The sequence below is a fragment of the Aptenodytes forsteri genome, unplaced genomic scaffold (genome assembly GCF_000699145.1).
Source record: "Aptenodytes forsteri isolate BGI_AS27 unplaced genomic scaffold, ASM69914v1 Scaffold53, whole genome shotgun sequence".
NCBI lineage: Eukaryota > Metazoa > Chordata > Aves > Sphenisciformes > Spheniscidae > Aptenodytes > Aptenodytes forsteri.
Genome location: NW_008795909.1, coordinates 6,352,842 through 6,368,646, shown reverse-complemented (window position 1 = coordinate 6,368,646; position 15,805 = coordinate 6,352,842). Strand labels below are relative to the sequence as shown.

The 15,805-nt window shown below is 47.3% G+C and overlaps 1 protein-coding gene across 1 annotated transcript in view; it reads right to left on the bottom strand.

Moving 5' to 3' along the window:
- CADPS (calcium dependent secretion activator) overlaps positions 1–15,805 on the bottom strand; it is a 238,364-nt gene that overhangs the window by 182,943 nt on the left and 39,616 nt on the right. Inside the window, exon 2 of the mRNA XM_019473420.1 lies at positions 125–238. Within this exon, the coding sequence (XP_019328965.1) occupies positions 125–238 (114 nt within the window). The remainder of the gene's footprint in view (positions 1–124; positions 239–15,805) is intronic.

Genomic DNA, 15,805 nt, shown 5'->3' with positions numbered 1-15,805 from the left:
CCTTGTGCTTGCCTTTGTTTTGTGCTGTTTGATAAAGGACAATCTGTTAGTTCAGAATTTGACCCCATCTGTGAACAGGTGTGAGAAAAGGGATTCATATGAATATTGTATCATCTCTCCTTACCTCATAGTAGCTCTGGACAGCGTTTATAAATGCTTCATCGGCCACAATCTGGGTTTCTCCATTGAGAAAGGCCTGGAAACGGTCTTTGATTGTCTGGAGCTGCTGCTTACTTATCTGCAAAACATGCCAAAAGGAGAAAATTAGTCAAGAAAGGTTTATGTATGAGGAAAGAAAGCCACTAATTCTTCTGCAATATCTTATCGGGGTGCTTATGATGTGCACTTCTGCTCTCCTTTGGGGACAGCAGCAATAGATGAGGAACCAGCCATGTGTGGGTACACACACACATGCACTCTTCACCCTGGCAAGTTCACTTAAGCATCATGAGCACCTAAAACCACCCCGAACATCATTTCTAAACAACTCTGCCGCCACAAAACGCATACAAGACTTCTACTGCTTCAGGTACACCTACGTCAAAAGCACGCTGCTGTGTGCATGCTTGGAAGAGACTGTTTCAGTGCAATCTCTTCCCCATTTAGCGTCTCCTCCCCTTCAGAAGATGAGGTTTCATCACCGAACAGGAAGCCTTGCGAGCTGGTTGTTGAAGACGGCACTCATCAGCACTCCGGGGTCATGGTCTTTCCTCACTTCTACTGCTTCAGGTACACCTACGTCAAAAGCACGCTGCTGTGTGCATGCTTGGAAGAGACTGTTTCAGTGCAATCTCTTCCCCATTTAGCGTCTCCTCCCCTTCAGAAGATGAGGTTTCATCACCGAACAGGAAGCCTTGCGAGCTGGTTGTTGAAGACGGCACTCATCAGCACTCCGGGGTCTTGGTCTTTCCTCGTTTGTTTTTTTTCCCTTGCTCATTTCTTTTGGCTCGTCACATATAAAACGCCAGTCAGGACTAGTGGCGAAAGAATTTAATGCCATTTAATGTCAAAGAAATTATACGAGGGCAAACGTGTTCTACTTATCCTAGCAAGGACTTTCTCTGCTGTCTCTTTGCTGCTCAAAACAGTTTCTGTCCAGCATACAGCTGGTATAACTTACAAGACAGTTCTAATTTTGGCACAATGACATCAATAGAAAGTTTACAAGGGTTTATTCCAGGCTTGTAAGATAACATGTCATTATTTTGCCAATTTATCCATCAGTTTAAAAACAGATATAGCTAAAAAAACCCCACTTCTTCAGCTTGTAGTGCAGACAAAGTCACAGCAGGCACATAAGTACCAGCAATGCCAGCATAACATCTTAAGATGCAGATAACACTCATGCTGAATGGCTGCAGGGATTTAAATGTAGTTGTGCCTGGTTTACCATGGGGCTACTTCAGGTTTGAGGATAAGAATTAATTTAGACAAAAGAGAAGGAAGCAAACAAGAAGTATGTGAGACAACTTCAAATTTAAAGGGAAAAGAGAGCAGTAAGAATTAGGACAACTATTTACTAATGACCAAAAGGTCTAGAGAAGAGTGCTTTTTTCTCACTTGTATGCCAGCAGAAGAAACCAGCCCATTAGAATGGAAGAGAAAAATAAAGTTAACGACTCTAAGTGTCTAAATGGCTTTGAATAAAGTATCAAAAACTACAGAGATCCAAACAACTAGAGCATAATGAAGTCTGACAAACACAGCTAGTGATAAAAAGCGAGAGAGGGACCACTTGGAAAATGCAACAATAAATATCACTAGATCTAGATGATGCGCCATGCGGGGTGTTTAGGGACTTCAGTAACGAACATCATGAATACTGATAATTAATTCTGCAACACCACCTGCTGAGGAAGGTTAGTGAGCAACGGTAATTCGATGTGATAATCTGGGATTAGTTTATCCTGGTGCTTATGGAGAGGTGTTCCTCAAAGTGACATAAAGCAAGACTCAATATGCTCTGCTTCAGAAAACATGGAACAGCCTTCACCGCCCCTGTGGGTGCTGGAAGGACGGGTCATTCCCACCCCCAAAACAGCAGCCCAGACTTCACAGGGTCTGACACATGCAACAAGGCTCAGCATCACAGGGCTGGAGCAAGGACCGTCCCTCTAACCTGACCCACCTCAGCTTGGGCACCATCTGCAATGAGCCCTGTGGAAAAGCACTGCCAAAAGCTCCTGGCTTTAAGGCTGGCAGGATCTAATTTTTGGCTCTAAGAGTCCATCTGCCATGTCAGGCACCTAAAACCCTTTGTGGTGTTTGCCAATAGCACCCTAGACATCATGAGCCCTTGGGCAATATGCACAGCATCAGACGTAAAGCGGGCTCCAAACCTATCTGAGATGATGGACGCTCCCGATAGAATTGAAAAGAAAACTGGGTCAGCAATAAGAGGAGCCAGAGACAATGTGGTGATCGAGTGGGAGACACCTGTGGGAAGGTGCTAGGTCTGTTTTTATTAAGCATTTAATTACCTGGAAGAAGAGAAAAGCAAGATGTTAATTAAATGTATTGATGATTTTGTATTAGCAACCACTGTGAACGTCAGGCAGAAACGACAAGGTGATAGAGGCCATAAGAAACCAAGAAGAGAAACAGGAAGACTACAGGTAACATTGAAATCAGGGTGTTGAGGCACAAGGAAAGACATACTAAGAGCACAGATACTCTGAGCCAAGAGGCTTTTCATTTTGGATTTTAACAATGTGCATGGCATTCCCCCCCCCCCCCTGGTTTTTCATTAGGTTAAAAATTTTGTGGCATTCCCCCCCCCCCCAGGTTATTTCTTAGGACAACCTCCAGAAGTCCTTGCTTGTTCAATTCCAGTAATGGCATCCAGCAGCAATATTTTATGCTCCTTCCTCAATTGAACGGGCTACCTTCAAAATGAATGATGCTCCTTGAAATTCCTAGAAACTCCCAATACGCAGCTCACACGTGAGCTCCTGGGGTCTGTGGAAATGAATAATCGGATTTGTCTCTATTGGAGTGTCAGTTGCCTCCTCCTCACCCCCAAGCTCTATGCAAGTATTTTCTCCAAGGAAAAGGAGATCCTCTCTGATCACACCAGGATGCAGCATGGCCCAGTCCTCGGCTAACGGGACCCTTGGTCTTCCATCCCCACCAGACTGTGAAGCAGCACTGATGACAGATCTGTGTCCGTGCCACTGTTATGAACAATATCAAGAAAGCAGCCAATGTGAGCCAAAATTAAACTGCATTCATATTAAATTTAGCTTCTGCAGCACAGCAGCAGACGCCTGGTGCAGAAAGTCAGCACCAGCAAGGGAGTGGCAGGGACCAGACCTGCACATCAACGAAATCTGCCCAACACACTCCACCTCCCATTTTATGCCTCTTCCCCTCCCCGTCAGGCACCAAGGGCATCACTGCTGAACCCCAGAAGCACCCCTCGGACAGCTGGGAAGCAGCACCTCCCCAGCAGAGGCTGGACCGGAGCAGGGGGCAGCCTCAGCCCCAATGTCACATTCCAAAGCCTTTAAGCAGGGCCAAGCAATGCTGCCAACCCATCCACAGGCTTAAAAGAGCACATGCCCTGAACACTCACCTGGAAGCTTAAGTGCTTTAAAGGCAGTGGTGTTATTTTATCTCTCGCTATTAGAAGCACCAGTGATCAGCTAGAAATCCATATAAAGCAAGCCAACAGCTTCTGCAGATCCAGTAAGACCACTAAGGGGCCAATGCAAACCACTTCTCACTTAGTTGCCTTCCATAATGTGCTTACAAATAGCAGAAAACAACAGAATTACTTCCCCTTCAAAGCACATCAGTACAATATCACAGCCTTTGCACCAGCTGTGGCAGGAGGTGAAACCGTGTTGGGCTGCAAGCCCAACGGGTGTGAGGCTGGTGGGGGGCAGAGCCTCACTGCCCCTGATGCAAATACAAATCCAGGTGCCGTCGCACAGGAGAGAAGTAGAGAGCTGGGAGTAAGCAGGAGTACTGTGGTGGATGGAAGAGGTTTATTCTATTTACCTTCCCTCACTGCTTTTCCCCACAACTGCTTTCAGTGCGTGACAGCCGTTAAAGAAATAACAGTCATTTCTGCATTCGACAGAGACTGCAGAACACCCTGCTTGCATACAGTGACTCTGGACCCAAAGGAACTCCCCCAAGTTAATATTGTGGGGTGTTTATGCAGCAGTCTTTCACAGCCTTTCTCTGTCTAAAGCATGTGAGTACTTAAGTTGCCAGATATACACGTGACTATTAAAAATGTAATTAATTGAGTCAGTGATGATGAACTCCTGGCACAGGTATCAGGCAGGGCACCCATGGAGCTTTGGGCTGGCATCCCTAGTGGATTGCATGGCTTTTTATAAGAAGCTTGGCAGAGGTCTTCTCCATAATGGACTAAATTATGGGGAAGAGCTCACCAGTGACTAGATCTGGGCATCGAAATGCTTCCTACCTTCTTGGTCTAACTCTTTAGAGAAACTGCATGCCCAGAACAATCTGGTGACCTCAGAAATGGGGTAGAACAATCTCTGGCATGTGCCATGTCCCCACCATAGTCATAAGTAAATCACGGAGGCAATTTCTTGAATTTGCTTGATGCAGATCTCAGCAAATGGCACACCAGCCTCCTCGGGACAAACGCTCACCAGCAGCTTTCTTGCTATGTGTTATTTTTGCACATATTCCATCTGACTCAGAGCCAAACGCAAACCTGAATGCACAGAGCCATGGCACCTTCTCCAGAGTTGTTCCAGCCAGCGAGCAGCTGGCACCATCTCTGTGCATCGTCTCCAGCCTCCTTCGCCTACACCGGGGGAGCACAAGCATTGCAAAGAGGAGCTGTTTGCCGCAGAAAAGTTTTCTGAAAAATGTTATTCCTGCAATGTGCCTCACTAATCCATCCTCTCTCCAAAATGCTTTGCTGTGTCTAAGCACACAGGAACAAATACGGCCGTACAGCTCACTGCTTAGGGTCTACATTACACAACAATACGATGTTAGCTGGATTTGGGGTTTGCACCCCACACTGTATCATGGATGGGCTCAAAGCAGAGTCTCAGATTTATGTGCTTTGAACTCTGAAGAACTAAAACAACTTCTGCAGATTTTCACTCTTTTAAAGTGAACTTTCAAATCTGCATGTGTGAAGAAAAGATGATTTGCACTTACAGGACAGTTGTCTTTCCAAGCTTTGTATGACGCACATCAACAGTATTAAATGTCCAAAAGCCACAGATGACATGCCTTGAAAGCTAGTAGAAAGGAGAGTTTCATAAGAATTTATAAGAATTCTTGTGTAATGTTGCAGTGAGGGTGGTCCAGCACTGAGACAGGGGCCCAGAGAGGCTGTGGCATCTCCAGCCTGGCAAATTTTCACAACCTGATTGCACGAACATGATCTGGTTTGGGAGGGAGCCCTGCTTTGAGCAGGGAAATTGGGCCAGAGACCTCCAGAAGTCCCTTGCAACCTACATTATGCTATGGCAGTACCATATCCAACAGAAGATTTGCAAGGAGAGGCCATCCTAGGTTGTAGATTGCCAAATGTTTGAGGGCTAACTGCTGATTAGTCAGTGGCAGGCTACAGAATAACCCATCCACAGCTGTACGTGTACTCAAACCAGCTAATAAAGCCATATCCATCAATGTGACAGTTGCTGGAATAGCAGTCAGATTTTAACTCTGTAGAAGGAGGTTTTCAAGTGAAAGGCACCCCTGTGGTAGAGAGGTGACCCCCTTTACTGCCACGCTTCAACACCTCTGATCGAGGACTGGGTGTTTCGGTGCACTGACGCCTCACGGTGCCCTTGCACCCAGCGCATCCCGCTGGAAGGGTCTGCCCTGCAGCCGGGACGTGAGGATGCACCGCGGCGCTGCACGCCGGTCCCTGATGGCTCAGCCCATCAGTATCACCCGTGTCTCACAGGAATCGGTTCACCTGGGGGCTGCAGGTAATTCCCAGGGGAAGCACCTCTGCCTTTTGTCTAGAGAGACCAGCTTACAGCACATGACCAAGAGCAGCTCCTTAGGGCACCTGCTGTTCAGGTACCACGGCAAGGAGGAATATTTAACTGCTCACTGTGCTGTTGTTCTGGGTTTGGTTTTGTAACATCTAATAAATATTTTACTACTGCTCAGCACCAGGTGATTTAGGAAAAAGCTAAACCAACCAAATGAGCATCCCTCATCATCACTGCTTCCTCAGTCAGAAAACCAGCCGCGACATGAACGACATGGAAGGGAGGGAAGGAGGTGCGGGGGGCCGGAGCAGCCAAGCGCTGGCCTCAGGGGAGAGGCCAGAGGCCCCAGCAATAGGCATGAGACTACGAAAAAACCCATCAGGTTATTTTGCACTGGGAAAATGCATCAGGTTCTCCCTGCGCCGATGCTGCTTTCCCTCCAAAGGGAGAGAGGACCACATGGGGGGCAACACATCCCCAGCATTTGGGGTTTTAATTGCAAACTCTCCTGGGCAGATGCGGCTGCTTTGCAAACGGATGAAAGTCACTGGCTTTTAGCTGTTAACATAAGCGACCAGTATTAACTGCCAGTCTCGGGGAACTTTTCCCAGCTGCCTAACAGTGTATTTTCTGGTTGTTTCAGAGAAGTTTAATATTTGTTACCAGAGAGAGCTCCTTGTGCTTTGGCTTCTGATAGCCACAATACATCTTTCCAGGGACACCGAGCCGACACGTCCTTTTCCCTTACTGTCTGACCATACGTGGATCGCTGTGCACACACCCACTGATCTACCACTGTCTATACAATTCCCTCTTTGTGTGTGCTTGATTTGTTGCCTCCCCGCTCTGTCCATGATTTACAGGCCCTGGTGCATCCACACTGCCTGCCCTCTCTCCAGCCATGCTCATCCTTTGTGGATGGCAAACGAGAAAAGCACCGGTCACATCCCCAGCCACCAACCCTGCTGCCACCTTCTCCTCTCTCAGAAGAGATGCCCAGTTGATTTGCTGCAAAGAAAACGACTGTGCCATCACCATGCCTGGGTTTATACACGCAGAGCAGTGAAGGGCACACACAACCCCTTCTGCCTGCAGCAGCTCATGCCCTGTCTGCTCAGCCTACCTGCCATGTTGGGGATGGGTCAGAGTGACGGGGACTCTCCAAGGAGCAACACTCCTACGTACCCACCTGCCCCACACTCAGAAATCAGGCTGGGTTTGGGCACAAGCAACGCAAACAGCCCCTGGGTCCTTGCACACCAGCCCAGCACTGATTTGCAGCTCAGAGACTGAACCAACCTCTCACTCAAGCAGCCCGACAATACAAGAATAATATTTCCTGACCTAACAGTAAATGTCTGCTTCAGCAACATGACCGAAGGAGTGAGAAAACCCACCAGAGCTGCCAGGAAACCCGCTCCTCTGCCCAGCCACGGAGCTACCACCCAGCCAGCGCCCTACCACAGCATCAGCTCCGATCCTTGCCAGGACCTCTCACTACCTCCATTATTACAAGCAACCTCCAGGAGCTTTGCAGCACAAGCAGTGAGTGCTAAATGATTCTGGCACTTGCTGGAACATTTCTTCTTTAAAGAGGCTCAAGTATTGCTGGATAAGTAATGGGAAAGTAAAACATCAATCCCTTGGTTAGGCCAATTGCAGGCACAAAGCTTCTAGATCAAGCAGTGCAGATCTCTCCTTTCCACTGCCCCAGACTACATCCAGTAGCAGGTTTATCAGAAGAGACAAAGCACAGGCTCTGAGTCACTCTCTTTGAAACACGTGGATGCTCTTTTTTGTCGTCTCAAACCCCGAGTGCATTTCTTTTCTGTGATTCACTCTGCCAGCTAGGCACACTTCTTTGACATACATGAAAGACCTAAAACGTTATTATGGCTGCTCCTACTTTCTGAAACACAGTGATGCACAATGCTAAAAGAGGAGAGCAAAGGCAGGATTTGGGACTGGGCCTTTGCCATGACGACCTTCTCCCTGGTGCTCTCCAAGATACACCCTCCTTCTGCAACCTGCCACCACAGGGCAAGCCTAGATGTAGACACATCAAAAGATACCTTGCCACTGCCTGCTTCACTTGCTACCTCTGTTTGTAACAGGTGTGTCCATCCAACGCTCCCATGTCAACCCTGCATCTCCCCGCTGCAAAGGGTCCCCTTTCCCATGAAGATCAACCACACTTATTGAAAAAAAGCAGCTCTGACAGCTTCAGGAACCTCTGCTCCTGTCCACAAGTTTCCTTCTCCTGCCATCTCTCTCTTCTCCTGGCTGGTCCCTCCTCTGCAGCCAGTGTGCAAGCGAATAACCCCAAGATGGAGCCACCTGACAAGAGCACAGAAAACTTGGAACGTCTCCCAACTTTGATCTTATTTTACCTAAGCAAGCCATTAGCAGAGTGAGTTTGCAGTAGATCCAGCAGACTAAGCTAGCCCTGCTGGGTATTTTTCTGTATATGATCAAACAGATACGTGCCCCTATTTTTTTACTGATTAATAAAAACATGACTTTGATCTCAGAAGAATCTCTCTCTCAGAGAAGCCAGCACAAAATACAAGCAAGAAATAGCAATAATGAAATACTAGGCCAGTGACTGAGCATGGGCTGAGGGGCAATTGCTGCTCTAAGAAACCTCCCTGGCAACTTCTGTTGTGACGGGAGCTTCACCTGGTGAGCTCTGCTGAGTGAAACATATCGTCACCTGGCAGCTTTCAGCAGAAAGCCCAGCATCATCCTGCCTGTGGAAAAGGTGTAGCTGCTCTGTTAATTAAACAGAAAAAACCAAACCCATAAAAATACTAGCAGAAATACAGCTAGCAAATAAAACCAGAAGGCAAATAGAATGGTGGCTGTCTAGGATGGGCAGAGCGACATGCAAAGCCCCCCAATACTGGGTTGTCCCTCTGAGTGCCCCAAAGGCAGGAGACAAATCCCTTTATTCCCCTGAGGTCTCCTCCAGGCTGGACTCTGCAGCTGGCTTCTCTCCTCCTCCCCTCTCCATCCCAAACACTCTCCTTGCTCCCTCCCAGTCTCAGTCACCCTCTGGTTAACCTCAAGTCTCAAGGGCTGCGAACACAACCGCTTACACAGCCTCCTCTGGAAAATCCTGACAGCAAGGGCCTTGGTCAGAGGTGCAGGTCAAGTCATGTTTGCTTCGACTGGAGTAGGAGCTCTTTGCAAATGCAACAGAAATGGCTTGGCCTGCCCTTTTACTCCAACAGTGCAGTATGTGTGGTAGGTACAGTCCATTGCTGCTCTGAGACCTTAAAAAAAAACTTAGCCCGGGAAAAAGGATCAAAGGAAGATCTTCCTTCTCCTCTTGAGCTTTACAGGCAGTCTTGGAAAGTAACATTTTCACTCCTTCTCTTTTTCTTTTGGATGGAAAACAACACATGGTCTCCTGAAGCTTGTGTTGACGTGACACAGCTTCTGAGACATTACCTTGCATACTTTCATGCCTCAAGACCACATTGTGCTGCAGTGGAAGGGCATAGTATGGAGCTGGAGAACATCACAGGTCATCTCCCATGAATCACCCATGCCATGTCCCTTGGAAAAGTCAGGGACAGGCTGGGCTATGAACCTACTCGAATTTATATTTCTTTCAGAATATTCTGAGGACAGCTTCCAGAACTTGGATGTTTTACAGCCTTACTGACAAGGAAAGTAAAAAAGTAAGTTTGGGGTATGGATGCTGCACGTCTATTGCCCAGCGGCCACAAAGCCCTAAGCCTCCTGCTCTATCACTGAGACAGACATGTAAAACTCCCAGTTCAATCATCTGCAATAGATAGCTGATACTGTATTTACTTAATAATAAAAAAAGTTTTGTGCAAAATCTCCTACAAGCTCTAAAAAGGTAGATTCACAAATGATGCCTGGGTGCCCAAAAGTAAGATTGTATAAAAGTGAATGATTTTACTCAGCTGATCAATGTGGCCAGAGCCCCTTTGACCAGGGACACCCTGCCAGCCCCTCCTGAGGAGTCACTAACAGTGGACAACCTCTTTCCACCACCCTGGTCAGTGTTATTTGGACAGTACAGTACTCTGAAGATCAGTAACCCATATTGCTGCCGATACTACACAAGCATCTCGGTTCTTGGACTACTTTAGAGGCTAGACAAGGCTTGGCATATCCTGTGTTTGGACTGAAGATCACCAGGAGATCACAGGCACAACCTAAGGACAGCTAAATATCCATAAACTGAGTCCGAAATGTTGGTGAGGGATGGGGTGGGAACACAAGTTGGTCCATGCTGGTGGGTGTCCCATAGAGGAGGGCAGCATCCCAGGATCCGGGCAAGTCCTTGCTCTCCAACAGCCCAGTTGTCTGCTTCTTTTGTGCCTCATCTCCCATTTGTGACAGGAGAATAACAGCACTTCATGTCTCTCCAGGAGTGGCTACACGCATGAAAAGACTGAGAGCCTCTCACAGACTAGGATGGGGGGTTATCCAAGAAGAAAAGCAAGCTACTTTTAGAGAGACACTTTTAAATCACTATTTGAACTATTTTCATCTCTATGTTCCCACTCCAGGCAGACCTTACATACTGCAGAAGCTAATCGTCCTTCCTGGTTAATGTATACAGCGGCTCATGCTGACATGAAAACATTAAACAACCAGAGCTAAAGATCTCCTACTGACACTTCAGATCTCCAAACAAAAAACCCAGTCTTGCTTCTTTTTAAAAAAAAAAAAAAAAAAAGGTACATCCACCATCACTGGAGTTGTTTTTGTACCATTTTCATCATTAAACTCTGACCGTCCTCCATGTCACAAGCTATTTTAAAAACAGTTCTTACCGAGCAGAAGCAACAGACAAATGAATGGAGACTCAAGGACTCCTGGTGTGTCCCAGCCTCTGTGAAAGTGCCGTTTTCAGCCTGGCAAAGTTAGCAGGGGAGGGAATATCTTTGATGGGACTGAACAAGACAGCAAGAAACAGAGAGAAGCTTCCAGGCAGACAAGGCTGAAATGGTGAGCCCTGCCATGGGCAGCCCACGTGCACCCGCCACCCCTCGCCAAGAGCTGCAGGAACCACCAACCCCCCCAAAATGGAGGGCTGCTGTCTAAAACAACTTGAAACTGGGCTGGTGGGGTGGAAGGGGAAGCACACGCAGGTCTGAGCAATATTTCTTTTCGAAAGAAAGCACATTTTCAAAGCAGCCCATCAAGAGACCTGACATATTACATGCCAGGTCTCTGGCTAAATACAACTTGTCGTGTTTGAAATTTTCCCTTATTCTGTGCATGTGCTATGATTTCCAGGAAACAAACAAAAAGAAAGAAAACACCCCAGATTTTAAAGAAAATCTGTTTAAGAGCCAAACGCATCTCTGATCCAGTAAAAGATAAGCTGTCTCCTTCAGACGGCACTTGAAAAAGGTTCAATCAATCAGTCAAGCCAGAACAGAACTTGTTTCTAGATGGAAAAACAAGAGAGAAAAGGTGTGAAACTGTAGTGCACCTCCTCCTCCTCCTCACATTTCCTGCTAAAGTGAGTAATTTCAGATTTTACAAGGGCATGTTGTTTGGAGCTGGAAGAAAACGTTTGGTAAAAGGTAGTTTGTTCTGAGGCAGCAAACTACTGCAAAAAACCCCCAGAGCATTTCAATTTTCCATCCCCACTGCCAGGCAGAGACATGGGAATATACCTTTGCATGGTGGCTGGTATGTACCTGAAATAGCTGAGAAAGAATATCTGCTCCTTCAAAGACATTAGGGAACATTATTTGCAATAACATTGTTCCACTGGGGTGATTTATTATTATTTATTTTAAGGAAAGGCACGGTTAGAATTATCCTTTTTTTTTCCACAGCCCTAGCCTTTGGACCAAGTTTATATCAGGAGGCTGAAAATGAAAGGGACAAATCTTGCAAATTATGAGGCATCACAGAGGTGGGGTGAGAGCACCATGGGGACATACCCTCCGAGGCTACTTTACCTCAAGCAAGTACTTAGATTTCCAGGCTCGGAGCACATTCACTTGGCAGGGGAGGCTGGAAAAAGCAGTAGCCTTTTCTCAGCTTAGGGCTGTAAATATAAATGAAACTAGCTAGGGAAATCACGTTCACTACGGTACGCATGCAATGTGCGTGCAGTGTGTGCAGGTCCCGCACTGGCATCTGCAAAGAGGACAATTAGCTGCTTGTGTGAAATTAGGCATGGAGTTGGATAATGGTTTTTAAGATAAGAGAAAAGCCATTTGCTGGCTGATGGGCTCTGGAGTCTGCAGCGAGAGGCCTGAGCCTTGCAACACGGGGAGATCTGCCAGGGAACCAGTGGAAGGACAGGTACCTCCAGGGTGAGGTGTCCCGGCCGTGCACAGCTTGGCACCAGGACCTTCCCCACAGCAAAACCCACTAGTAGAGTGGAAGAAGCGATGCCATAACCAACATGCGCTTGGAACCATCCCTGGGGGCTCTGGCAGGGGCACGAGGGACATCCTAGCTCCCCGAGTGACTATCCCTCTGCCCTTGGTGCCTCTATCTGGCACGCTAATCGTCTTTTGCCTTTCACCTCCTGCCAAGTTTAATTATAGCTAAATAACACCCCCCAAAGCTGCTTGCTGTGACCCAGAACCAGCGATCCAGCCCCATGCGGCAGGACCCAACTGCAAAAATATCTCATGCTGGCTCCTGTCACAGAGAGCAGACATAGCTAAATCTGGTCCAGTCCAACCCACCTTGCCAGAACCCATGTGCAAGCAAGCCTGGAGACAGAGACAGTACTGGTAAGCTGGAAGTAAAAAAGCCCATAAATAGAGCCTTTTTTGGTGCCTTTCAATGGCCTGTAGTGCCTTTTTTGGCCAAGGGTGAGATACTAGTTGGAAACACTCAGCTTTTCTAACAAACGCAGCAAAAAGCAAGCTTGGTGTAGCTTGTTATACCAATATTATAAGTTAGTATTATATATTAACCACCTAAAGTCTGCCAATTTTCAACACAACGGTTGTATATGGCCCTACATAAAAATCCTTTCCAAAAACACATACCTACATGTTAAAAATGGTCTCATTTAAAGCTAAAGAAAGCTGTTTTACAGATTCCTGTGCAATGTAGTATATTGAAGGCTGTCTCAAAAAGAAGATAGAGTCATTCTTCTTCTTTAGGCTTGAGGCAGGATATTTCTAAGGGCTTTGAGTGATGAGCTCTGGGCATTTCTGCTGGGAGGGTTACTGCTCCTGCTATCCCCTTCCCATCAGACGAGCTGTCTCTGGTCCTCACTTGCTGCAGGTTGTTATGCATGTGGATGAGAAGAATTGCAAGCTGATGCTACAAGAGCAGTGACCTGCAGCAGAAGGGGATGTAGCAGATGGAGCAAATACCCTCTTCAACACACCCCTAGAATATGTTATCCAAGCCCAAAATCTAGATCTCTTGTCTCTTATGCCACCTTATCGCTAGCTGAAAAAGCCCAGGAGGAGGGAGGAGAGCGGGCTGTGCACAGAGGTAGCGGAGCACACTCCTAAAGGGCAGGAGGGAAGAACTGCCTGTACATCTGGTAATGAGTTTGTCTGCACATTGAGAGTACAAGTTGAAATCCCCACAAAAAGAAACACAGCTATTGCTGATTTGAAGCATATAATTTCAGAGGAGTGTTGTAGGAGCAGAAAACACGTGGGCATACAGAAAGAGGAAAAGACAAATTATTCTTCGTAAAAGGCAGCTGTGCTGGAATTTGCCTACAGCATTCTCCATCCTGGAGCTTCACTTCTGCTCCCAGGAGCCCTGGAAGAGGTCACTGAAACCGCAAGAGTCAAAACCACAAAGAGTGGGAAAATAAGCTCTCAAAATGAGCACAATGCATTGAATCACTACTCTCGTCTTCCTCCTCCCAGCAAGCATGAGGAACGGGCTATGTCCTGGAAGCAGGTCTGTGCAGGTGGCAGATCCCAGAGCTCAGTGGCAGCTGGACCACGGGACCCCGTGTGCTCTGATCCCGCAAAACAGATCCCACGCTGTGCTGTACATGCACACACAGTCCCGGCGACTCCAGCTCACCTCAGCCTACAGTGTGGGTTGCACTTAAGAACCATTTCTTCTCCCATTTTTTATAGGTGATAATTTCTCTACTTTCAGCTTCTTTTCACAGATCAGTTTCTGGGTTGCTTTTTTTTTTTTTTTTAAACTCAGACATTCCTATTAGAAGCCTCAGCCTACGCCAAAGAATTAGAGATAACTGTTACCTGCAGAAATTGGAAGGAAAAATACTAATCTTAAATATTGCTTAAATAAAACCTGCAAAACTGAGGATCTGGGAATCCAGTCTTTTACCTGAAAATGCCCCAAAATATTTGAATGAGAGGAGCTCGGAGTTTTGCTCCCAGTACTAACTGATGGGCAGGCACCGGCACAGCCAGCGATCGCCTCTCCCCAGGCACGCGGCCCGGCGACATATTGCAGAAGTGGCCCACACAGCCTGCTCAGGAGGAGGCGTCCCTGATTGACGGTTGTCTCGAAGACAAATGCCTTCGCACCGCTCTGGGATAATGGCAGCAAGCTTCCCTGGCAGCTGGGCGAGGGAGGAGGCACGCTGCGAGATGGGGAGGGAGCGGGGAGCCCTCTGGGTGTGCAGGTGAAGGCAGGCGCTGCCAAAAAACACTGCAGCAGCTTCATTAGCTCGTGCAGCTCCTCTGACATGGCCTCAAAACCCCATACAGAAGAGAGGACCAAGCTGAACTGTGACCAAGCAGGTTTTGTCCAGAAAGCTGAGCAAGGCTGGGGTGTGCACGAAGGGAAAGTGCCAGCAAAGCAGCACGAACAAGCCCGTACCCCTTGGTGCGGCAGCAGTTTCATACTGGCAGGGCTTTTTTCAGTGATGCCAGCGTTACTTTGCCATTCAGCCCCTCCTTGTCTGCAGTTTCCAAACTTTAGAGACCTACACATGATGGTTACTTGAGTGGGCAAGTATCCTGCCCACACTGACAAGAGAAGGACAAACTGGTGTGAAACTTTTTTCCACCTCCAACTCATTCCCAGCCAGGTTTCAGCGCTTGGCTTGACCCACGCAGCAGGGAAAGCTGCCAGGTTCCAGCCGAAACCCTGGCTGCAGGCTTGGAAAGCTGGAGATAATGCACGCTGTGGCAAACAAAAATCAGCAACACATTTTCCCCCACAGGAAATCTTGGAAAGAAAAGCCAGGGAAGCTGGCAATAGAAGTCACCTGAGAACTTCAGCATCACTGCCCATCAGGAAGCAAACGGGCAGATCCAGCCCTGGAGAAGATACTTTTCCGCCCACTGACTCAAAAGTCAAGGTCTTTGTCATGAGCAAATCTCCCCAAGCCTGAATTCAGAACTGCTGGGCACAAGTCACTCCTTCTAGTTGACGTGTGCCTGTCTCTGCAATTTCACTCCTCTCTCCCATGCTATCTCCTGGGGTACACCTAAGCTCCCCTTAAATTTAGGGGGGGCAAAATGAATTTTTTATTTCCTTTAATCTTCTACACTGTGACCACTTCTTTTCAAACCATGTACTATTTTCACAGAATCATATCACAGAATCATAGAATACCAGGTTGGAAGGGACCTCAAAGATCATCTGGTCCAACCTTTCTTGGCAAAAGCACAGTCTAGACAAGATGGCCCAGCACCCTGCCCAGCTGAATCTTAAAAGTGTCCAATGTTGGGGAACCCACCACTTCCCTGCGGAGATTATTCCAATGGCTGATTGTTCTCATTGTGAAAAATTATCCTCTTGTGTCCAGTCGGAATCTCCCCAGCAGTAACTTGTACCCATTACCCTTCGTCTTTTCCACGTGACTCATTGTAAAAAGGGAGTCTCCATCTTCTTTGTAGCCACCCTTTAAATACTGGAACATGGTGATAAGGTCTCCCCTAAGC